The sequence below is a fragment of the Dasypus novemcinctus genome, chromosome 5 (genome assembly GCF_030445035.2).
Source record: "Dasypus novemcinctus isolate mDasNov1 chromosome 5, mDasNov1.1.hap2, whole genome shotgun sequence".
In the NCBI taxonomy this organism is placed as follows: domain Eukaryota; kingdom Metazoa; phylum Chordata; class Mammalia; order Cingulata; family Dasypodidae; genus Dasypus; species Dasypus novemcinctus.
The window spans coordinates 37,903,092-37,927,844 of record NC_080677.1 but is presented as its reverse complement, the minus strand read 5'-3'; the positions used below and the strand labels follow the sequence as shown (position 1 = coordinate 37,927,844).

Here is a 24,753-nt window from a genome sequence, read left to right as displayed (position 1 = left end):
TCTGCATCAATTGTGATGCTCATGTGTTTTTCCCCTTCATTTTGTTAATGCAGTGTATTGCATTAATCGATTTTCTTATGTTAAGCCACATTTGCATACCAGGGGATAAATCCCAATTGATCAAGATGTGTAATTCTTTTAATATGCTGTTGGATTCAGTTTTCTATGATTTTTTTGAGGATTTTTGCATCTATATTCATAAGAGATAGTGATCTGTAGTTTTCCTTTATTTTGGTAATTTTATTTGGCTTTGCTATGAGAATGATGTTGACCTCATAAAATGTATTAGGGAGTGTTTCCTCCTCTTCAATTTTTGGGAAGAGTTTGAACAGTGCTGGAGTTGTCTTTCTGGAATGTTTGGTTGAATTCTCCTGTGAATCCATCTGTTCCTGGGTTTTCTATGTTGGAAGGTTTTAACTATAGATTTAATCTCTCTTCTTCTTGTAATTGGTTTGTTAAGATCTTCTATTTCTTCTTGAGTCAATGTAGGTAGTTCATGTTTCCTAAGAGTGTGTCTGTTTCATCTAGGCTATCTAATTTATTGGCATACAATTGTTCATAGTATCCACTTATAGTCCTTTTTATTTCAGCAGAGTTGGTAGTAATGTTACCCTTTTCATTTATGATTTTAATGATTTATATTCTCTCCTGTAATTTAGCTAAAAGCTTATCAATTTTATTGATCTTTTGAAAAAACCAGCTTTTGGTTTTGTTGATTCTCTCAACTTTTTTTTTTTCCTGTATCATTTATCCTCACTCTAATCTTTGTTATATCCTTCCATCTGTTTGCTTTAGGTTTAGTTTGCTCTTCTTTTTTCTTGTTCTTCCAATTTTGAGGTTGGGTCTCTGATTTCAGGTCTTTTCTTTTTGAAGTATTTAGAGGTATAAATTTCCCTCTCAGCACTGCCTTTGTTGCTCCCCATAAGTTTTGGTATGTTATATTTTCATTTTCATTTGCCTCGTGATATTTCCTAATTTTGCTTCTGATTTCCTCTTTAACCCATTGGTTATTTAATAGTATGTTGTTTAATTTCCACATATTTGTGAATTTTCCCTTTCTTTCTCTTATTGATTTCTAACTTCATTCCATTGAGGTCAGAGAATATACATTGTATTATTTCAATATTTTTTAATTTTTTGAGACTTGCTTTGTAACCCAGAATAAGGTCTATCCTAGAGAATGATCGATATACACTTGAGAAGAAGGTATATTCTGTTTTTGTAGGGTGCAGTGTTCTATATATGTCTGCTAGGTCTAGTTGCTTTAGAGTATTTTTCAAGTCCTGTACTTCCTTATTGATTTTCTGACTAGATGTTCCATCCATTATTGAGAGTGGTATGTTAAAGTTGTCTACTAGTAATGTAGAACTTTTAGTGTCTCCCTTAAAATCTATCAGTATTTGCTTCATATATTTTAGGACTCTATTTTAGGTGCAGATATTTTTATAATTGTTGCATCTTCATGTTGAATTGTCCTCTTTATCAGTATTTAATGACCATATTTGTTCCTCATAACTGTTTTTGACTTAAAGTCTATTTCTCCTGATATTACTATAGCACCTCAGGTCCCTTTTGGTTACTACTTGCATTGTATATATTTTCCCATCGTTTCATTGTCAATCTACTTGTATCTTCAAATTTAAGTTAAGTCTCTTCCAGAGAGCAGATAGTTGGGTCATGCTTTTTAAAATTGATTCTGCCAATCTCTGTCTTTTGACTGGAGAGTTAAAGCATTTTCACTTAAAGTCACTACTGATGATTTTGCTATTTAGCCTTCATAAGTCTGTTTTTTGAGTTTTTGTCCAGCTAATGATATGATAGAGGTTATCTTGAATGTCAGGAACTCAAGCAAGTAAATAACCAAGCAAATCTAAGTGAAAAACACCTTTCACCATCTTTGCAAATTGGTTTTACATTGGCTGGTGCTCTCCTGCAGAGTTCAGCCCTCTTAGCTGATATGTCAGCCCAAGACCTGTGGAAAGTGCACAGACACCCTGTCCTTTCTGGGCCTGTATCTTGTCCTGGGTTTGTGCTTACTAGTGGCCTTAGGAGTTTCCCTGTTTATAGGAATTTGAATGCCTTTTCTACTTATCAGGTAACAGGCTTTCTACCTCCCCTAGGTGTTCCTATATAGGACTTAAAGCAGCTCAGCCTTGCCCCAGAAAGTCTGCTGCTATTATTTTTTACACTGCTTTCCTTGTCTCAAGCTGCTTTGCCTGCAGGGCAAATTATATGAGTGGGAGCATGCTGCAGAAGAGTTTCCCAAGTCAGTCCTTCCCATCCAGAAATAAGGTCAGGGCCCACAAGGGAGCACCAGCAGCTTCAAACTGCCCTGTGAAGAGGATGAGGGAGCATCTAGGAATGGTGCCAGGAGATTCTTCTAGGTCTCTTCAAAACAGCTTTTTCTTGACATCTGCTCTTCAACTGTCCTTTACAGCTCTGAGGGAGCACATTGTCTTGAAGCCTCCTCCTCTGCCTTTGTCTGGGGTGGTTTGGAAGGATGGCTGCTCTCAGAGCTGGGCCCTAAATGAAGTGAAGTAGCTAATAGAAACAGTGGTCATCTATCAGACTATCAGACACACCCACCATGGATGTTGGGGAGCTTGGTTTTTATGTCCCTTTCTGCCATCAGCAAGTTGCTGCATGGGTCAGATCCCACTGCTGTCTTGAGAGTTTTGGGGGTAGGTGACTCTAACCATTGTGTGGAGAGAGCAGCTCACTAGTATTTGCCACAGTTCACCCGCCTCTTCCTCCTGTCCTTCCCTGGATGCTGCACAGTTTTCTACTGGACTAGAGTTTCTAAATAGTTGATTCAGACGGTTCCTACCTGTTTAGTAGTTGCCTGGTGGAAGAACTGATTCCTGGAGCTTCCTACACCTCTGGCTTCCCACAGTTCCTTGATCATTCAGATTATTCTGTATGACATTAAAACTCAACTGTCTGAATTTCTAGAATTTTTGCTTCCTGTCTCACAATATTGCTGTCCCAATTCTAGATCATGTCATTTTAAATTAATTCATTGAAATAGTTGGTTATAGTAAAAGCTTTTAAATATGTATTTTTTATTGTTGTTTCATATCATTAAATTCTAGGCAATCGTTTACCTTTCACCTGACTACCTTTTGAAGAGAGAAATTGAAGACTCATTGGAAAAGGTGCAAGTTGCTGTTAACATCTTAAAGACTTTCAAAAATTCTTTTTTCAACTATAGAAAGAGATTGGCAAGCTATTTCATGGAAAATAAGGAGCTGAAATCATGGGATTTCCAGTCTCACTTGGTATTTTGTAGATTTGACAAGTTTCTCGACCGTTTGATCAAAATAGAGGTATTCATTTATTAATTTGTAATTTATTCATATTGTATGTGGAGTCAGACTTCCTGTAGTTTTTCACATGATTCAATGAACACTATTTTCCATTTGTTGAGAAGGCTCTGTTCTTAGTGATTCTAATACGTGATTCTAATGAGAAACCCACTAAGCCTGTATGGATAGGTTTTTTGTGTGTTTTTTTTTAATGTACCGGGATGGGGATTGAACCCAGGACCTCGTATGTGGAAAGCTGCACTCAACCACTGAGCCACATCAGCTCGCCTGAACTGGTTTTTTCATTTGTTCTGGCTTATTGTTGTTGTTATTGTTGTTTTTTAGGAGGCACCAGAAGCTGAACCCGGGACCTCCCATGTAGGGAGTAGGTGCTCAACTGCTTGAGCCACATCTGCTCCTCCATAAGGATAATTTTAAAAGCTTTAATTTTGACTTCTTTTTAAATTTAATTTTGATTCTCTTGTTATACTGAGTGTAAGTGGATCTCTAGGTTCCAGTGGCCCTTGACTGACATAAAACTTACTGAGCTCCTGAAAGACATTTGTAAATTAGGTACCTATAAACTAATCTTTCTTCCCTTATATGTTTAATGTTTGAAATTGGAATTCTTTACCTAAAAACCTATTTGATAAATATAAGATATCATACTTTCTTTTGGTTAATTTATTACCTCAATTCATGAAAATAAACTAATATGTTCTGTGTATAAATATTCCTAAAATACTTAAAAACTGGCATTGAATGAATATATACACACAATACCCACAAATTCACATGGATGTGTCCTTGGAGTTGATGGGCTGTTTTTTTCTTTTTAATTCAGACTGTTGACATTGCCTTATTTTCTTTGTAAAGGTCTTTTTTTTTTTTTTTAAGCAATCTTAGGCTTTTTCATTGATATAAGATTTGTTGAATTGCATTCAAATTAGAACTTTGTGTTTTGAAATTTTTCATTACTACTTAATGAACCTGAGTGCCTCTTAAAGTCTCTGAATTCCAAATGCTCATGAAGGGCAACTTGTATCACACTTTCATAACAATCTTTTGAGCTCCCTTTCAATAATGGAACTGATGCTATATAAAGTATAGGCAGCTAAAAAGATGAGATCTGACTTATGATTAGAAGGCTATAACATGAGGGGGTCGTGTGTCTAGATATGGTAAAGTTAGGGGTTAACTGCACTGTGATTTAATATTCAATAAATATGAAAATGGGAATATAATTTTAAAAATTTTCTGTTATTTTGTTCAAGCCATTAATATTTATTTTCTGTAATACAAATGTCCATTGACTCACAGGTTTTAGAAGTTTGAAAATGTTCTCTCTGAAACTTTGAAATATTCTTTTACTGTTCAAGTTAGTGTTACTGTCTTTCCTGTACTATGTTTTTACAAAGGATATATTTGTCACCATATTGGAATTTGAAAAGCTGGAAAGACTTGAATTTGGCGGGACCAAGGGAATGATTTTAAATGCACAAATCTATGAGATGAGTGAAGAATTTATAGAACTCTGTAAAGTTTTTAAACAGAGCACATATGACCCATCTGATTACAATAACAAGGTAAAATTGTATCTTTGTATTTTTATTTCACAGTTTTAAAGCTGGAAATGACTCTAAGTCACAGTGATGTGTAGTGCTATTCAGTCCAACCTATTTAGGACCTAAAGAATTTAAATGACTTGCTTGAAGTCTCTTATTGGCTTAGTGGTAGATGAGGGACCAGGATTTAGACCTCTGCTTTTTCAGGTTAGAACTGTTTTTAATCTAAGAGTGGGCCTCATTCTGGATTTGTTTTTGTTTATGTACATTGAAAAGAATCTTTCCATAATAACTCATTTTGATCTGATTATCTGATATACATGTAACTTGTGTGTTTGGTCTATTTGAACATTTAATTTCACCTCATTCATAACTTGTATTATTAAAGTGTATTTCGTGACTCATTTTTTAAAATTCTTAAGAGCTATTTATAATTTCATGTCTTCAACCACAGGAAGTAGGGGGAAACCTTCATATTTAAGCTGCTTCTCTGTCACTTCCAACATATTAGTAGCCAGGGAGTTTTGTGAGTACCCTTGTAGCTCTGGGATAAAAATAGCTTCATTTTAGTGATTTGCCAAGAATCATGAAACCAGGGTACAAAAAATGAAGATTTTGCTCTTGTCCTCATTATTTTATAGGAAATGTGAATTTATTTGCTATTATATTTATCTTTGGCCAAATAATCTATTCTTTCCCTCTCCCCCATCTTTAAAATATATAAGTGCAATATATTAACTTTATAAGGACATGGTTAGCAAGTGTAATACCTCTGAGTTGTAGTCAACTCCTGGGAACTGGAGTTAATGGTAAAAGGATGCTGTCAGTGCTAGTGACACCCTACTATTACAATGTCCTAAAATTTGTGGAAAAGTAAGAGGAAATTAGGACAATGGTGATGAACAGTCTGAGCTCATCTTCAGAGCTTCATAGAAGCTCTGGCATTTGACAGGAATTCAACAGATATGTGCTGACTACAATTCTTGGGGGTTCCTTAGCTCTCCTGAGTGACCTAGTGGAGGAGCAGTGTGGGACTGTCAAGACCCTCAGGTGCATTCAAGGAGCAGGAAAGTCTTCGTTTCTTCACATTCACAAAAGCTGACAGTTTTCCAGAAGCATCAGGGTTGGAGAACTTGGGCAGCTTTAGCTGGTGTTACTACATTAGCAGTGCCAAAAATCCTCATTTTTGCCTGTGTCTATTCAAAGCCTGCAAAATAGCAAACATCTAGGAATAGAAAATCTATTTACTTTTGCCATATATTTCTGCTTGGTATTTGTTTAGTGACATTTTGGATACATATTTTATTTGCAAACATGGTGGGCAAGGCTTGCCCCTGATTTCCAGGTTTGGGTTGGAGGTACCAATACCCTGCCCTTGAAGATCCCTTCATCCTATATGATTATCTTGCCTTAGTGGTATCAGAGAAGGCTAAGTAGGAACCATGACTTTCATCTCTGCTGGTCAGTAATGAGACCCCTCTGTAGGTATTCGTGGAGATCTATACTTCCACCCCCACCTATCATTAATGAGGTGCCCCCCTCTCTTGGGAGGTGCCAGAGGATGCTTAGTGGAGAGTCAGGACTTATACCATCACCAAGTAGTAGCAATGCCATCCTCTTGTGTTAGTGGAGATGATGTAGGGGACAGTAACTCACACTCTTGCCAGGCATTGATGAGGACCACCCCCATTGCTTTGGATGTCAACAGAAGCTGGACTTCTACAACCACCTTCCAATAATGTAGGAATTACTCTCTCTCTTCATGGTGGAGCAATATCAGATAAAGTCAGCTAAAACATAAGGTTTAAATAAAATCCAAATTCTCATGACATCTTACAAGACTTTCCAGATTTCAGGAGAAAATTACTTCAAGAACCAGAAAGATCTCAAACAGAATGAAAAAGTACAATAAATACATACCAACATTGAGATGACGAGATGTTAGAATTATCTGGCAAAGATTTTAATGCAGCCAGGATAAAAATGTTCATTGAGCAATTATCAACATGTTTGAAAAATCTGAAAGAAAGTTTCAGCAAAGAAATAAAAGATACAGAGATGAATCAAATGGAAGTTTTAGAACTGAAAAGTACAGTAGCCTAAATAAAAAGCAAGTGGTTGGACTCAAACTCAGAATGGAAGGACAGAGGAGAGAACCAGTGAACTGGAAGACAGAACAATAGAAACTACCCTCTGAGCAACAGAGAAAAAATAATCTGAGAAAGAAGTGGAATAGTGGGATTATAACAAAAGATCTAACATTCTTGACTTCTGAGTCCCAAAAGAAGAGGAGAACGATAGGGTGAAAATGTCTGAAAACTCCCCAAAATTTGACAAGAGACAAAACCCCACAGATTAAAGTATCTGACAGGACCAGCCCAAACTACAAACAGGATCAAGCTAAGGAAATATATGCTAGGAGACATCATAATTAAACTTCTGAAGACTGAAGATAAAGAAAAAATCTTTGAAAGCAGTGGGAGAGAAGTGATTCCTTACATATTTATGAACAATTTGAATGACATGAAATTTCTCATAAAAAACCATGGTGGTCAGAAAGAAGTGGCACAAACTTTTTCCAATGCTGAAAGAAAATAAATGTTAACAAAGAATTCTATATCCAATGAAAATAGTCTCCAAGAATGAAGGAGAAATCAAGACATAGGTGAATCAGACTAAGAGAATTTGTTGCCAGCAGGCTTACCCTGAAAGAATTTTTAAAGAGAGTCTTTAAACAGAAAGGAAATGATAAAAGAAGGTTTCAGTTATCACAAAGGAAGAAAGGACATGGTAGGCAAAAATATGTGTGAATAACAAAGATTTTCCTTTTTTCTTTACATTTCCAGATTATATTTAGTCAAAGAAAAATTTATATCATACTGTCTGATGTGGCTTTAAGTATATATAAAGGAAATAATTATATATTATAAACAGGAGATGGTAAAGGGAGGTAAGATTTTTATACTTCAAATTGGTGAAATACTGGCACATAAGATTTTGATAATTTGTGCATATATAATGTAATCCCTAAAACAACTTATTAAAGTTATACAAAGAGATACACTCAAAATCACATCAAAACAGATTTCTAAAAATTGTTCAAGGAGCCCACAGGAAGGCAGGAAAAAATTGAGAAAAAGGACAAACAGGAAACAAAAAATAAACTGGCAGATTTATGCCCTAACATATTAATAATTACATTAAATGTTAAGTGCTATAAATACAATTAATAGAGATTGGCAGAGTGGGTTAAAAAGTATAATTCAACTATATGCTGTCTATATGTAAGTCACTTCAAATGTAACCATATTGGCAGGTTGAAAGTAAAAGATGGAAAAAGACATCATGCAAACATTGATCAGAGGAAAGCAGGAGTGACTATATTAATATCAGATAAAGTTGACTTCAGAGCAAAGAAAATTACTAGAGACATGGACATTATATAATGGCATAAGAGTCAATTCACAAAGAAGACATAACAATTCTAAATGTATATGTATCAAACAGCATAGCTACAAAATATTTCAAGGAAAAGCTGATATACCTGAAAGGTGAAACAGATAAATCCACAATTAAATATGGAGACTTCATTATCCCTCTCTTAATTGATAGAACATCTAGATAGGAAATCAACAGGTATTTAGAAGGTCTCAACACCAACATCAACCAATAGGATCTCGTTGACATTTATAGACCACTCCATGGAACACCAGCTGAATACATATTCTTTTTAAGTTCCCATGGAACATAAACCATTATAGACCTTCCTTGAGCCAAAAAGCAAACTTCAATGAATTTAAAAGTATTAAAGTTATACAGAGTGTGTTTTCTGATGACAGTGGAATCAAATTAGAAATTAATAACAAAGATAAAATCTCTAAATATTGGGAAACTAAGCAAACCATTTCTAAGTAATCTGTCATCAAAGAGGAAATCTCAAGGGAAATTTAAAAAATATATGAAATGTAATGAAAGTGAAAATATATCAAAATTTATGGGGTGTAGCTAAAGCAGTGATAAAAGGATAATTTAGAACACTAAATGCATTTATTATAAAATAGGAAAATCTCAAATCAATAATCTAAGCTCCTATTCCAAGAACCTAGAAGAAGGAAGCAAAATAAACACAATGAAAGCAGGAAGAACAAAATAAAGAATAGAAATCATTGAAACTGAAAAAAGAAAAACTATAGAGAAAATCAATGAAATGAAGAGCTGGTGTTTTGAAAAAACAAAGCTCTAGCAAGATTAACAGAGAAAAAGAAGACTCAAATTTACCAATATCAGGAATAAAATTAGAGGGATAATCATTACAGACTTGACAGATATTAAAAGGGTAATATGGGAATATAATGAACCACTTTACGTATATAAATTTGACAACTTAGAGAAAATGGACCAATTTTTCAAAAAACTCAAACTACTGCAACTCATCCAATCTAAAAGAGGAAATTGAATAACCCATAACTATTAAGGAAAGTGAATTTATAATTTAATAATCTCTCAGAATAGGAATCCAGACCCAGATTTTTCACTGGAAAATTCTACCAAAATTTAAAGAAGAATATAAATACCAATCCTATACAATCTCTTCCAGAGAGCAGAAGAGGGAACACTTCCCACTTCATTTTATGAAGCTATTATTACCCTAATGCCAAAACTAGACAATGAGTACAAAAAATGCAAATGAAGACCAGTACCCCTTAAAAATTAAGCTGTAAAAATCCTTAACAAATTCTTAGCAAGTAGACTTCAACAACCTATAAGAAGAGTTATATACTATGACCACGTAGGGTTTATTTGCAGGGTTCAATATTTGAAAATCAGTGTTATCCACAACTTTAACAAATTAAAGAAAAAAAAAAACCCCATGATCCTGTCAATCATTACATAAATAAGATTGACCAAATTCAAAACTCATGTTAAAAACACTCAGGAGGAGAGAGAAGCTTCCTCATCTTGTTAAAGAACATCTATAAAAAAGTCTAGCACTAACATACTTAATGGTGAAAGACTTTCCTAAATCCTAAGTACATGGTGTATATTCAACTGCCTACATGAGTGTTATGGTGTCCACCAAAAAGATATGTTGAAGACCTAATCTCTGATGCCTGTAAATGTGACCTTATTTGGAAATAGGATCTTTGGAGATTTAATTAGAATGAGGTCATACTGTATTAGGGTGGACCCAAAATTCAATATGACCAGTATTCTCATAAGAAGACACAGGGAGATTCCTGTGTGCTGACAGAGGCAGAGAGATTGGAGCCATACATCACAAGCCAAGGAATGCTGGCAACCACTAGAAGGTAGGAGAGGGACATGGAATAGATTCTCCTTCAGAAACTCTGGAACAGGTTCTTAACCAAGGGCCCATGGACCCCCAAGGCTCTGTGGAGAGATTTCAGGGAGTCTGTGAGCTTGAATTGAAAAAAAATCAACTTATCTTTTTTTTCTCTGACCTCTGATGTTGAGTGTTATAAAACTATCTGCTGCTACATTCTGAGAAGGGGTCCATGGTTTTCACCTGAGTGGCAGAAGGGTCCATGGAGCAAAAAGGTTAAGAACCCCTGCTCTAGAAGGAACCAACCTTGCCAACAACTTGACTTTGGACTTCTAGCCTCCAGAACTCTGAGACAATAAACTTTGTCAATTTAAGCCAGCCAGTTTATTATGCTTAGTTATGGCCCTCCACTCAGAAGTATTACTTGTTTACTAAGCATTCAAATAATATTTGAGCATCGTAAGCTGTATGTTCTCTGTTACTGTACCAAGAGGAGAGATAAATTGGGCTTGTTAAAAGGTGTTTGGGAGTCGTGTTTAATTTTAAAAGTCAATGATCCCTGAATGAAGTGGCTATTTGGCTATAATTTAGGAGAAATGGAGCCTTCTTCTTGATACTGAATATAGCATTGTAGTATATGACACATGCTCTGGAACTTTGCTCTTGGTGTGTGTGTTAAATTCAGTATAAGATGGGTTCCTTCTTAGAAACAGCTTGTGGTTAGGAACATGAACTCTGGAGCCAAGTCGCTTGGCTTTAAGTTCTTACCTTCCATTTACAATGATGTAACCAGGGGTACCTTGCTTAATTTCTCTGGGTTTGTTTTTCCACCAAAAAAAAAGGAAAAAAACCCATTACCTACATGATAGTTGTGAGAAAGGTGTTGCATTTTGAACAGTAGTAAACAAATGTTAGCTCTTTTCTTAGTTTACTGGCTGCTAAAAACAAATACCGTACAGTAAGTTAGCTTAAACAATGGGAATTTAATGGCACACAGTTTTGAGGCTAGGCGAAGTCCAAAACGGAGGCATCAGCAAGGTGGTGCTTTCTTCCCGAAGACTGTGGTGGTCTGGAACCAACTGCCAGTGATTCCTTGTCCTTGACTTTTCCATGATATGACAGTGTGCATGGCAGTGTCATCTTTCTCCTCTGGGTTCCATTGACTTCCAGCTTCTAGCTGCTCCTGCAGCTTCTCCTTCTGTGTCCAGTATCCTTTGCTTATAAGGACTTCAGCTGTATTGGATTAAGGCTCCTCCCCACCCCTCCCCCCATTCAGTTTGAACACACCTTTAATATCTTCAAAGACCCTCTTTACACATGAGTTCACACACACAGGACCAGGGTTTGGTACCTTTTATGGGAGACATGATTCAAACCTTGTCAGCTGTCATTATTATTCTTACTACTTTTATTATCACTATTATTAATAGATGGAGGCATAGTTTTTGATGGTAGCATAGGACTTCATTATGTTAAATCTGTGGCATGCACTCCACTGGTGGCTTGACTGTAAAGCACCAAGATGCTTCAGAATTTCTGGGACTTCTTCACTGAAGACTGAATTGCATTGTTACAAAGATGGTAGTTATTCTTTCACTGTTTCATTCTTTCTAATTATGGGAGTGGGTGGTTATGTATTAGGAGGAAACTGGGGGTTGGTAACTGCATATTAATAAGAAACTGGGAAAATGAAAGAGTATTCTGTTTCCTGTGTTTCACTAATGATGGTATTTTAGACCGGTGGGATTTAGTTCTTATCTGAAGGCAGTGTTTCCACGTAGATTTTCTGCTCCATGGAAAACAAAGCAAAAGCCTCCCTATTTAAACTTATAGATGCATTAACATTATAATGAAGCTAGTTTTTTTTTCCTGAATTAATTTATTTTTTCATTTTTAATCAAAATGGATTGAGAGGAGGAGGGCAGACTCCTTATATGTGAATATATGAGCTGAAGCACTGATATTATGTATGGGATCTGAGCCAGCATTCAGGCTTCTGAGAATGTGAGCTGCTACTGCTAGACATTCACTGCTCCTATAAGGAGCTGCCATGTGAACAGTCAGTCCAGTATAGCTCTTTCTTGCCTCTTCCTGGGAACCTGCTGTGAAACATAAATCCATTGGGTATGGCAGGGGAGAGGGAGAGAAGTGAGAGAGAGAGAGAGAAGAAAGAAAGTTACTTCATGCAAATGTGATGGCTCTTTTCACTGTTGGATTTTCTTCCCCATAAACTACTATGTTATTTTGCATTTTACAGGAATTTGAAAGTGATTATGATGTGTTTAAGTCTAAAACTTTGGATTTTGACAGAAGGCTTGGGACCATTCTTTGTGAAGCTTTCTTTAACTGCAGTGGTTTGGAAGCTGTGTTTAAGGTTAGTTCTGAAAAAGCTATCATAATTAGGTTTACTCATGAATGCAAGGGGTGACTACATTCCTTTCTGATACAGGTGGAGTATTAAACTAGTCACATTCCCTTCAAATTCAGCTCACTGAATAATAAACTAATGAATACTGAAGTCTACTTTGGACAAGGTCATTTTTAGAACATTTGACTATTGATCCTTTCTTGCATTCACAATGTTTAGCTCTCATTACCTTTACAGCACATTTGGCCTGGCCTATGAAATATTTGTTCAATATTAAGCCATAGTATAAAGTGAAAAGTATCTGTTAATTACGAATTTATTTTCTTTACCATTGTTTACGTATGTCAGGTTCACCTGTCCTCTTTATTGAAAGAAATAGCCATTTATTTTCATCTGTATTTCATTGATTTTATACATATCATTGATTTTCATACACACTATTATTTTTGTGTATCAATAAAGATATATGTTGCCAAATAATTATGACATCAGTCGTATAACTCATTCCAATTTTAGAGATGTTAGAACATGAAGGTATGTTTTAGAGGTGATGAAATACAGTATATGTTTATTAAGAGGTATATGAAAGAAAAACACCTTGTAAGGCTCCCCAAATGGGGTAGCTTATGATGTGGGAAACAGGGACACATGAAATTTGTGTTTCAAAGGAAAGAATTGCAGATTAAGTAGTTTGTAATTTAGTGATGTCCCAAAAGAGGAACTGAAGCTTCATTTACTAAAGACACATGGCTAGATAAGCATGAGCACAATCTGTTGAAAATGGCAATACAAAACAATTTAGCAGACCCCAAATTTATAGGCGATATTTGCATGATTTTGACTTCAAATTAGAGTGGAGTGGTTGGATGCTGGGGAATGCGCTGGTGGCTCCAGCCCCAGGCAAGCCTTTTACCATGGGGAAATCACAAGGATCAAATAATTCTTTGTTTTTAAGAACTCTTTGATGAAACTTGGATTCTGTCATCCAAAATACACCGCCTATTATAAAATAAAATGATTTGTAAATCAATCTCTCAGATTACTATTAGCATTTCATGCTTTCAGTCATTTTCTTTGAGTAGATATATTCACATATTTCTCTTTGAAGTGACATCACATTGTGACCCTCTTTTGTAGTTTTTTACACTTAGCAGTGAATCATAAATACTTTTCCTGCCTTTATATCAGAATTCAACAATATTATTATTATTTTTTAAGGAGATACCAGGGATTGAACCCAGGGCATTGTACATGGGAAGCATGTACTCAACCACTGAGCTACATCCATTCCCCTCAACAATATTATTTTTAATGGCTTCATATTATTCTATCATATTCTCTTATTACTGGAACTAGTTTTCTTTCACACTTTTCTAAATATCTGGAAGAAAGAATATAGAGTGAAATCTCAAGTACAGAGCTGCTGCCTATTTAAAATTCAAGTCTGTTCTTCCATAAAGCCTTCTTTTTTTTTTTTTTTTAAAGATTTAGTTACTTATTTAATTCCCCCCCCCCTCCCCTGGTTGTCTGCTCTTGGTGTCTGTTTGCTGCGTCTTGTTTCTTTGTCCGCTTCTGATGTCGTCGGCACGGGAAGTGTGGGCGGCGCCATTCCTGGGCAGGCTGCACTTTCTTTTCACGCTGGGCGGCTTTCCTCACGGGCGCACTCCTTGCGCGTGGGGCTCCCCCACGCGGGGGACACCCTTGCGTGGCACGGCACTCCTTGCGCGCATCAGCACTGCGCATGGCCAGCTCCACACGGGTGAAGGAGGTCCGGGGTTTGAACCGCGGACCTCCCATATGGTAGACGGACGCCCTAACCACTGGGCCAAAGTCCGTTTCCCCCATAAAGCCTTCTTAAATGACCCTAAATAGCCATTAATATGCCCTCAATTATAGTACATCAGTTAATTATTTCCGAACGATTTTTACTCTTTCCTAATTGTCACATATTTGCCTTTAACTTTCCACTTATTTGTACCTTGTCTTCTGAAAAATATGAGGTCCTGTCCTCATAGCTCAGCAAGAGCAGGATATGATCCTATAGTTTCTGGTATGTTTAGATTGCCTGGCACAAAGCCTTGTGTAAAGCAGGCACTTTAAAACTACCTAAAACTACTGTTAGTGTGGGGATTGACATGACACCTTGATGAAGGTAATCCTTGGAAGAGTAGTGGCAGAGGAAATAGGATTGAGAATTTGGGGAGAACGTGATTTCAACCAGAGGCAAAGAATGAGGAACACTGACCACTTACTGTGTCCCAGGAAAGAATTATTTGTGGATCATTCTCTGAAGACCACAAAAATTCAGTGCCTACTTTTGGCAAAGACATGACCAGGAAGGAAACCATTCATAGAACCAAGTATTACCCTGCTTTCAAAACTGTAATCCTTCATAATCTAGAGTTCTGATACTCATTAAAACAAATAAAATCAAAACAAAAAGTGATGGATGGATTTCCAAACTTGGCAGTCTTTCTCCATGAAAGTAGACTGAAGTGTGTAAGGAAAAGTGTCTGGAAACATTGACAGACAATATAATTTAAAACTGTAAAATTGTGCAATGTGGTGGTTAAGGTGGCAACAGATTAAAAGATCGTCTTTGAAATGGTAAAACTTAGGAAAAATATAAGTATGTATTGTTTTAAACTGTGGCAACCCAGGTAGAAAAGCCGTATTTCATACTGAAATGGAGAAATAGAAGAAAATTCAGGTAAACCTGACAGATCTCAAATGGAATATTTAGGGAAAGAAGTCTATGGTGGGAATCAGCTTTAGCCTTTTGAGGTTGGTCTGAGGGATGGTGTCTTTACTCTTCAAAAATAGCTCTTATTGCCAATGAGGAAACAGGAGGTTCAAATGACCTTCATTCTCATCCTAGAGGGTAATTTTTATGTATCTGTGGTATTTATTGTAATGATAATGTTTACCAACTAAAAGGTTAGGCTTTCCTTACTATTATTCTTTCGGCTTTGCAGTCACTCAAAGAATGTTTTCTATATGCCTTTCCCCTTTTACACTTTGGGATTTAAGTACCACTAAGCCTAAGTGGTAGGCAAGATGAGATGTAGCCAGGAAGCTTCTGGTATTCTGTTTCAGTTGTGGTCAATGTAATAAGTTTGAAAAGTAATGTTGTGAAATAAATGTATTTCCCTACTGTTGTTGGGGTACACTTCTTTGTTCAACCTAGGAGGCAGTGTTTACTTTTGGATTTTAACATAAAGCCTAAACTCAACAAAACAGTGCTTGTGAGAAGAAAGTTAATGATTTACATTTTGCTAGGTAGCGGCTTAACCAAGTGGATTAAAAATATTTAGCAGTTTCTCCAGACGTTAGGATTGAAGTTACTACAACAAAACACATTTGTCTAAAGTGGCTGCTAAGGTATAGTTAGGCTTACATTTTAGTTTGTATAATTTTTTCATTATGTTGTTTTTTTTCCCCCAATAACTGTAGTTTATGAGAATGTCTACAAATGTTTATGAGCAAGCTGTTCTTTTAAGAAAACAAATGTTTAGGGACACCTGTTATTTCTGAAAGAGAAAGAAAAAGTGATCTCCTTGGCCACATTACGAACAAGATATAAGCCTTGTCTGTGGTTTTCTGCCACCTTGAATGTATTTAGTTATTTTAGGAGAATCTTTTACTTTACAGAAAATATCTATAGAACTGGGTACAGGTATAATATCTAAAGAATTACAAGCCTACATGGATTAAACAAAAAACAAAATTAGCATAACTTTAAATGACACTTTGGCCTTTGACTGATGAGAGTAAAGCACAGATTTGGGCCAGGTTGCCTGTTTTCAAATCCCCATTCTGCCCCTGACTGTTTGATTGTGGACAGTTTACTTCCTCCCCAGAACTCAGTTTCTTCATGTATTAGGGTTCTCTAGGGAAACAAAACCGACAGGAGATATATATTGTATATTATCTATTATATAATGAGATTTTTATATAGGCATTGACCCACATGACTGTGGAATGGGCAAGTCTGAATTCCTTAGGACAGGCCACAGCTGGGAACGCCAATGAAAGGTTTTTGCTGACCTCTCCAGGAGAAGCTGGCTGGCTGAAGTAGAGATGGAAATTTTCCCATCTGACTCCTGGAATCATCATTTCTCCTTTTAAGACCTTCAACTGATTGGATGAGCCTTCTTTCCTTGTTGAAGGCAGTGTCCTCAGTTGATTGTAGGTGTAATCAGCCATAGATGCAATCAACTTACAGATGACTTAAATCCAGGAAATACCCTCATGGTAAGAGTCAGGCCAGTGCTTGTTGATTAAAACAACTGGGCACCTTAACCTGACCAACTTGACATATGATCTTAACCTCACACCTCATATTTGAGAGCCCTTAAAATATAGTGCCTGGCACATGGTCAGCAGTATATAAGCATTTGTTATGTGAAAATAGTTTAGTTATGTTACTTACCTTGCAAGAAAAGGAAGCTATTAATATCTCAAGTTAGCACATAAAATAATCCACATGGGGCAATAAGCAAGATGGGGAGCTCTTGGGACTCCGAAGTTGGCTCCATAATAGCTAAACATCCTGGTGAAGATGAATTTAAGATCTGGAGGACTCCATGGATGGTGCAAGAGGAGTTTGTGGACTTTTATTCTGCTCTGCTGATAATGCGATGCTGTTTCAGTCCATGCATTTGTTTTGTTCTGTCCTGTTGTAGTTGGTTTTCTCTGCTTGTTAGTATTTTCTGCTCACTCAGTTTTGCTGGCATGGATTTAGCCTACCATGCCCTGACTTTGTTCATGAGAAAGAATCTGATTAGCTCAAGACATTTGCTTGAGCCAGGACCTTCAAGTCAAAGGAACTGTCTGTGTGCGTGGTAATTGTCCTTGGAATAGGTGACCGCTGCTGCTCAATCCACTGTGTTTGGGGGTGGCTGTCTGGTGTGGTATAGAATGTGGATGGGGGAGGGGTGAGGGCCATAGGCAGAGAAGTCACTGTGACTAGAACATCTAGTGGAATTATTGATGGTGCTACCTGGAGGTCCTGGGTATGGCAGCGACAGCCTTATATCTAAAGAATAGGTATGTGGGAAGGGGGAACAAATAATGAATGTATGTATCTTACACCCATGAAGCATTTTCTAATTTCCTGGCACCCAACTGGATGTGGTTATATTAGGTCTGGGCAGGGATTACTGACAAACAGTGACTCATTTCTAACCTCTTTCCCCTTGTGCTGAGGAAGGGAAATTACATTACATCTAGAATTTGGTTTATTACATGTGTACTAGAATGATGCAAAACTATGCTGTAACATTTGAGGCATTGCAGGATACTTTTGGGGTTCTAAACTTTTGCTCTATTTCTAAAGGGGGGAAACAATGAACTGAGTATGTGTATTTAAAAGAGGAGCTGAGTATGTGTATTAAAAAACCCATAGTTCTTAACCTTACTTTAACTTTGATTTTTATAGCTTTTGACCATATTTGGGAATTTTCTAGAGAAACCAGTTGTCATGGAAATTTTCAGCCCACATTACAGCACACTAGTGTACATGTTTAATGCAGAGTTGGATATGTGTAAGCGCTTGTATAATGAACACATGAAAGAGGTAAGTGGTGGATGAGGTTGAACACTTTCATGATGTTTTTGTGGGTAATGGCTGTCAATCAGAACTATAGTTAATGATATCTAAAGATTAGATAGAGACACAACTTTTATGGTTTTGTTTCATTGAATTCCTTATGGAGATGAAGAACCTGGCTTAGGAACTCTTCTGATGATCAAATTACATAGCACATATGTTTTATATATTCTGTGAGAAAACAATTGCTTATGACGATGGAAGGCTCTCTGAGTAAATGTTCTCTGTCTTCCTCTTCACCTACACATCAACTTGCAGATTGAACATGGAAAGGTAGTTCTTAACAAGAATATGCCATTTACCTCAGGAAATATTAAGTGGGCCAAGGAGGTCCTTGAACGACTTCAAGCATTTTGGTCAAACTTTGCATCTCTCCATTATCTGTAAGTAGTTAAGCTTATTTCTTGGAAAAATTATCTTCATGATGCAAGCAATTTTTATTTAAGGCAGTGAGCTGTTCATATTAGCACTTAAGGAATCATTAGTTTATTTAACTCCTTTAGTTGTTTGGGTTTATTCAAAATAATTCATCTTTATAGTTTTGGAATGTTTTTAATGTGACCCTTAGAACTTCATATGTTTCTTTTTTCATGTTCTTATTTATTTATTTTTTCTTTTCATTTTCCCTTTTCACCCACAATATGTAGGGTTTTTTGGTGGTGGTGGTGGTTGTTTTTCTTTTCTCCAGTAAATAACATTCTTTTTGCAGACCTTTGTACCCTACCCTTCTTGTAGGAATTGGTAACTTGTTGCTTTGAGCGTTTAATAAAATCTTTAGAGTTCTATTTGTTTCATAAATTCTTTTAAAACAAAGACATTTATAAGCATTTTTTGCCCTTTACTGTTACTCTTCCTGATTGTTTATGTTATATTATCATATATTTTATATGCGGTATTATTGTAATATAATTAAGCTGAAATCTATATGTAGAAAAGTAGAAACATTATATTCCTGCAGATTCTCAGAAAGTCTTGATGATGCCTTTGTATATCAGAAGTATATTGAAATGACAAATTTACTAGACCAATTTGAAAATCATGTGTATAATGAATGGAAAAGTAACGTGGATAAAATTTGTGAATTCAGTTTGAATCAACCATTGATTAAATCCAGTGTCATAAATGGACTTCTCAATGTCAACTTTGACCCAAAGGTAGGCATTTGATTTTTGAAACAGGTCTTAAATAGATGTCATTTTTATTAGTAGTATATTTCTGGTACTCGCTGTAATTTATATTCTCTTTTGATTTAATATAATTTCTATGAGGAGTTTAACTGTAAATAACTCCTAATAGGACTTTGTTTTCTAAATTCTGTTTTAATTACCCTTTATTTGTTGATCATTTTGCCTCACATTTATTTATACTCTCTTGCCTCATTAGATAATGAGCTACTTGAGGATAGGGTCCTTGTTGCTTCATCTTTGTATCTGTATTTCTGCATAGTGTCTAGTCCTTGGTAACATTTAATAAACATTAACTGAACTAAATGAATCATTAGTCTTTTTCCAGATGTTTTCTGGCTTGAGTTATTTTCACATATACCAATTTCTAGTTAATTGAAATTTCATCATGTAAGTTAAGATTTAGGGAATGAGTAGATAATATGGAATGAGAGACCTTCAGTCATGCTTTTGAATGGACATGGTAAATTTTGATATGTCATAATTTTTTTCAAGGGAAAACAAGTATATTGAATATATCGGTTAAATAGATGATAATTTTTATAGAACTGTTTTCATAAAAAACATAAAACATGGTGTTAATACTAAAAATAATATGAACAGTTAAATAACATTCAGAATGAAGAACATCTTTATTGAACAGCTTTTTTGTTATCCTATGATAAACCATGTAACAAAGGCAAATCTCATGTATTTTTTAATGTGTTTTCTCATCATTTCATTCTTACACAATAATGAAAAAATACAGAAACTTTATTAGCAATTATATATGTATGTATCGTTACATTTGCATATGTAACATAATGTGTGTACATAATAAATATGTATATGTATAATATTTTAAACTTACCTCCAAGTCTGGTAGCTTGCTGGTTAAAAGACACAAAGTAAGATTTCTTTTCTATTTTACTAATATAAGTATTTTCAAGAATTTAAGTATCTGTTTCTCAGTTTTAGGTAGATTCAACCTCTGACTGAATTTTTAAAGAGTGAAAAAATTATTGAGACTCTCTTGAGCAGTACAAATGAATACTGAGGAGGCAAGAAAGTTGGCCTCAATGAGTTTGATAGTCACAATTGGCACCTTAATTCTGATCTGTTTCCCTAAAATATGTATAATGAACAGCACTATTTTATTTGGTTTATAAAGCTCAGCACACATTCATATGACTTAGGTAATTGAGGAGTCTCTCTATCTTCTGGTTTCATAAAACCAATTAATAGAAACTAAATTTCTGAGCTGTTTTAGGGATAATTCATAGGATTCATTTAGGGATAATTCAAGACTATCAGCATGCACAATACTGTGTTCTAGTTCGCCTATGGAGCCATAACAGAAGTGAACTGTCTTACCTTTTTTTATTAAAGATTTATGTATTTTTATTTTTCTCCCTTCCCCTCCACCTGCCCTACTGTTTTGTTTTGTTTTTTTAAGATTTATTTATTTCTCCTCTCCCCTTCCCCCCCCCCCCCACCCCAGTTGTCTGCTCTCTGTGTCTATTTGCTGCGTCATCTTCTTTGTCCGTTTCTGTTTCAGTGGCACGGGAATCTGTGTGTTTTTTTGTTGCATCATCTTGTGTCAGCTCTCCGTGTGCAGCACCATTCCTGGGCAGGCTGCGCTTTCTTTCGCTCTGGCAGCTCTCCTTACGGGGCTCACTCCTTGCGCGTGGGGCTCCCTACATGGGGAACACCCCTGCGTGGCACAGCACTCCTGCGCGCATCAGCACCGCGTGTGGGCCAGCTCCATATGGGTCAAGGAGGCCCAAGGTTTGAACTGCGGACCTCCCATGTGGTAGACGGACGCCCTAACCACTGGGCCAAGTCTGCCTCCCATGCCCTACTGTTTTTGCTGTGTTGTCTTCTTTTTTTTTTTTTTTTTTAATATTTATTTATTATTATTATTATTTTTTAATTACATTAAAAAAATTATATGAGGTCCCATTCAACCCCACCGCCCCCGCCCCCCACTCCCCCCACAGCAACACTCTCTCCCATCATCGTGATACATCCATTGCACCTGGTAAGTTCATCTCTGAACATCACTGCACCCCATAGTCAATGGTCCACATCATAGCCCAGACTCTCTCACGTTCCATCCAGTGGGCCCTGGGGGGATCTACAGTGTCCCGTAATTGTCCGTGAAGCACTATCCAGGACAACTCCACGTCCCGAAAACGCCTCCACATCTCATCTCTTCCTTCCGTTCCCCACACCCAGCAGCCCCCATGGCTACCGTTCCCACACCCATTCCACATTTTCTCTGTGGACATTGGATTGGTTGTGTCCATTGCACACCTATGTCAAGTGAGGGCTTAGATTCCACATGGGTACTGGATGCACTCTTCCCGCTTCTAGTTGTAGACACTCTAGGCTCCATGTTGTGGTGGTTGACCTTCTTCAACTCCATGTTAGCTGAGTGGAGTAAGTCCAATAAGTCAGAGTGTAGGAGCTGAAGTCTGTTGAGGCTCTGGGCCTGGGTGTCATATTATCAGTCCAGAGATTCAAATCCCCTACATATATCTTAAACCCAGCACCAACTACAATTCCAATAAAGTAGCATGCAAGTCTTGTGAAAAGAGATCCCCTCTGAGTCCATTTCCATCACGCAGAAACACCAGCTCCAAAGAAGGGCCATCTGTCATGGCAGTGAACCCCTTCTGCCATGACCATAGAACCCGTGGGTCTCTTTATCCCTCAAAAGAACCAATACCTGGGGTTGTATCTACCTTATCTGTCTCTTAGACTCTGTTCAGTTGTACATAGGGGTATTCCTTCTGACAACCTCCAGACTCTTTTTTAGAGACTCACAGCCTTATAATCTCATTTCTCTTTTCCATTTCCCCCTTACATTAGGTCAAACCACTTCCCGAAGTCATGTTATTATATGTAGATAGGTATATTCTGCTGTTCCGCATTGAATCTTTAATTCAAGGTCATTTTCTAGTTGCTTCTTCAGCTGGTATGTGGTAGTGATCCCTCGGTGCCAGGGAGGCTCATCCCCGGGTGTCGTGTCCCACGCTGGGGGGAATGCATCACATCTACACGCTGAGTTTGGCTGTGAGAGTGGCCACAGTTGAGTAACATGAAGGCTGTCAGGAGGAAACCCCCAGGCACAATGCTACTCTAGGCCTTGTTCTTATTGCAGGTGCATAGGCTCAAAAGTGTAGCCATTAGTATCAAGAGCCCACTGTTGGGCCCTCCTTCCTTCCTGGTTCTTGCCGTTGCACCTGGAGGATTGCCGCTGCTCTCCCAGGGCCCACAACAGTGACCCCCCGGCCAGGAGCCCAGTACCCCCCCAGCTGTTGTTTTTAATTGTTTCCACTATGAGTATATATAGATATTACCATATACCCTGGGCATATGCCCTGTATAACTCCCTGTCAACCATATATATCCTGTCAATAACATCCCATATCAGTATTCCTCCGCTGCCATTGTTGAACCACTCTGTGATACAAAACTTCCCGTAAAGTGAATCCCAACATAATGTCAGCTTCAGAAGAGTCTTAGATCACCAAAATTCATATATACAATATACAGTATTTCCCCAGATCCACCATAAAACCTTTTCCCTTCCACAGCAATAATCTTTTAACTTATTCATATCATATTTCCTGAAACTGATGTACAGATTCCGAAACTATAGTTTTCAAACAAGGTAACATTTGTGCTTACTATGTGGTCCATACTTTAGGTTGTACAGTTTTCTAAATTTTTTAGTTATCCTATGTTTTGTCTTATGGTTTTCATTATTAGTCTGTCATCCCCTATATGTTTTTGGTGTAATATTAGCTGTTTTATATTCATCCTCGTGTACTCTCACATAACTCCTCTTTTGCCCCCTTATTTACCTTTGTTCCATCCATTGCACGTCCATTTTCCCCTCCCCTTAGGGCCCACAACGCCTGCCAATCTAATGCCCTGGGAGCCGTCCTTTCTCACGAGAGATACAGTTCTCTCTATTCGACGGCATTAGTCTTCCCCAGGATATGGGTCCACCCCACCCAATGGTAGAACCCACCTTGGCAAAATGAGCCTTCAGCTATTCCCTCCGGAGTCCTCCCGCATCAGACCATACCCCCTGAGCGTCCTAACCAGGTAACCCTCCTACTTATACTTTGATACATTTTACTCAACATTTAGTTCAATGAACTTCTGGCACTCTCCCATGTTTGTATGTTGCCCCTCCCTCCCACCTATTTCTTGGACCATATTACCCCTCTTCCCATCCCCAGCCCCCCTCAAACCCAGAAAACCCCACCCGAAGGTAACCCCTTGCCCCCATTTTGTCCCTTCTTTGTGCTCATACTTACCCCCAGCTCATCACAGATTCCACCCCTACAGACATTAACTCACATCCTTCCTCCACCCCCCGATTTCCAGTAAGCCACTTTTCCAGACTCTAGCTCTCTGAGGCAGTTAACTTATTTCATATCATTGAGGTCATATAGTATTTGTCCTTCAATGCCTGGGTTGCTTCACTCAACATAAGATTCTCAAGGTTCATCCATGTTATCACGTGCGATTGTAGTGTATTGGTTCTTACAGCTGAGTAGTATTCCATTGTGTGTATATACCACATTTTATTGATCCACTCATCTGTTGATGGACTTTTGGATTGATTCCAACTTTTGGCGATGGTGAACAATGCTGCTATGAACATTGGTGTACATATATCGGTTTGTGTCCTTGTTTTCAGATCTGATGGGTATATACCCAGCAGTGGTATTGCTGGGTCATATGGCAAATCTATGGATAATTTTTTGAGAAACTGCCAAACTGTCCTCCAGAATGGTTGGATCCTTCTGCATTCCCACCAGCAATGGATGAGTGTTCCCCTTTCTTCACATCCTCTCCAGCATTTGTATTCTACTGTTTTTTTCATGGCTGCCAATCTTATGGGAGTAAGATGGTATCTCATTGTAGTTTTGATTTGCATTTCCCTGATAGCTAGGGATTTGGAGCATTTTTTCATGTGCTTTTTAGCCATTTGTATTTCTTCTTTGGAGAAGTGTCTGTTTAAATCTTTTTCCCATTTTTTAAATGGGTTGTTTATCTTTTTGTTTTCGAGATCTATGAGTTCTTTATATATGCAAGTTATAAGTCTCTTATCAGATATATGGTTGCCAAATATTTTCTCCCATTGTGTGGGTTCCCTTTTTACTTTCTTGACAAACTCCTTTGAGGTGCAGAAGGCTTTAATTTTGAGGTAGTCCCATTTATCTATTTGTTCTTTTGCTGCTCGTGCTTTTGGTGTGATATTCATGAAGCCATTTCCTATTACAAGGTCCTGTAGATGTTTCCCTACACAGCTTTCCAAGGTCTTTATGGTCTTGGCTCTTATATTTAGGTCTTTGATCCATCTTGAGTTGATCTTGTATAAGGTGTGAGATGGTAATCCTCTTTCATTCTTCTACATATAGCTATCCAGTTCTC

The 24,753-nt window shown here is 37.2% G+C and overlaps 1 protein-coding gene across 1 annotated transcript in view; it reads left to right on the top strand.

Moving 5' to 3' along the window:
• Positions 1 to 24,753, top strand: part of DNAH11 (dynein axonemal heavy chain 11) — a 372,691-nt gene that overhangs the window by 39,747 nt on the left and 308,191 nt on the right. Inside the window, exons 7-12 of the mRNA XM_071215123.1 lie at positions 3,093 to 3,326; positions 4,724 to 4,891; positions 12,412 to 12,528; positions 17,963 to 18,100; positions 18,392 to 18,516; positions 19,092 to 19,287. Of these exons, the coding sequence (XP_071071224.1) occupies positions 3,093 to 3,326; positions 4,724 to 4,891; positions 12,412 to 12,528; positions 17,963 to 18,100; positions 18,392 to 18,516; positions 19,092 to 19,287 (978 nt within the window). The remainder of the gene's footprint in view (positions 1 to 3,092; positions 3,327 to 4,723; positions 4,892 to 12,411; positions 12,529 to 17,962; positions 18,101 to 18,391; positions 18,517 to 19,091; positions 19,288 to 24,753) is intronic.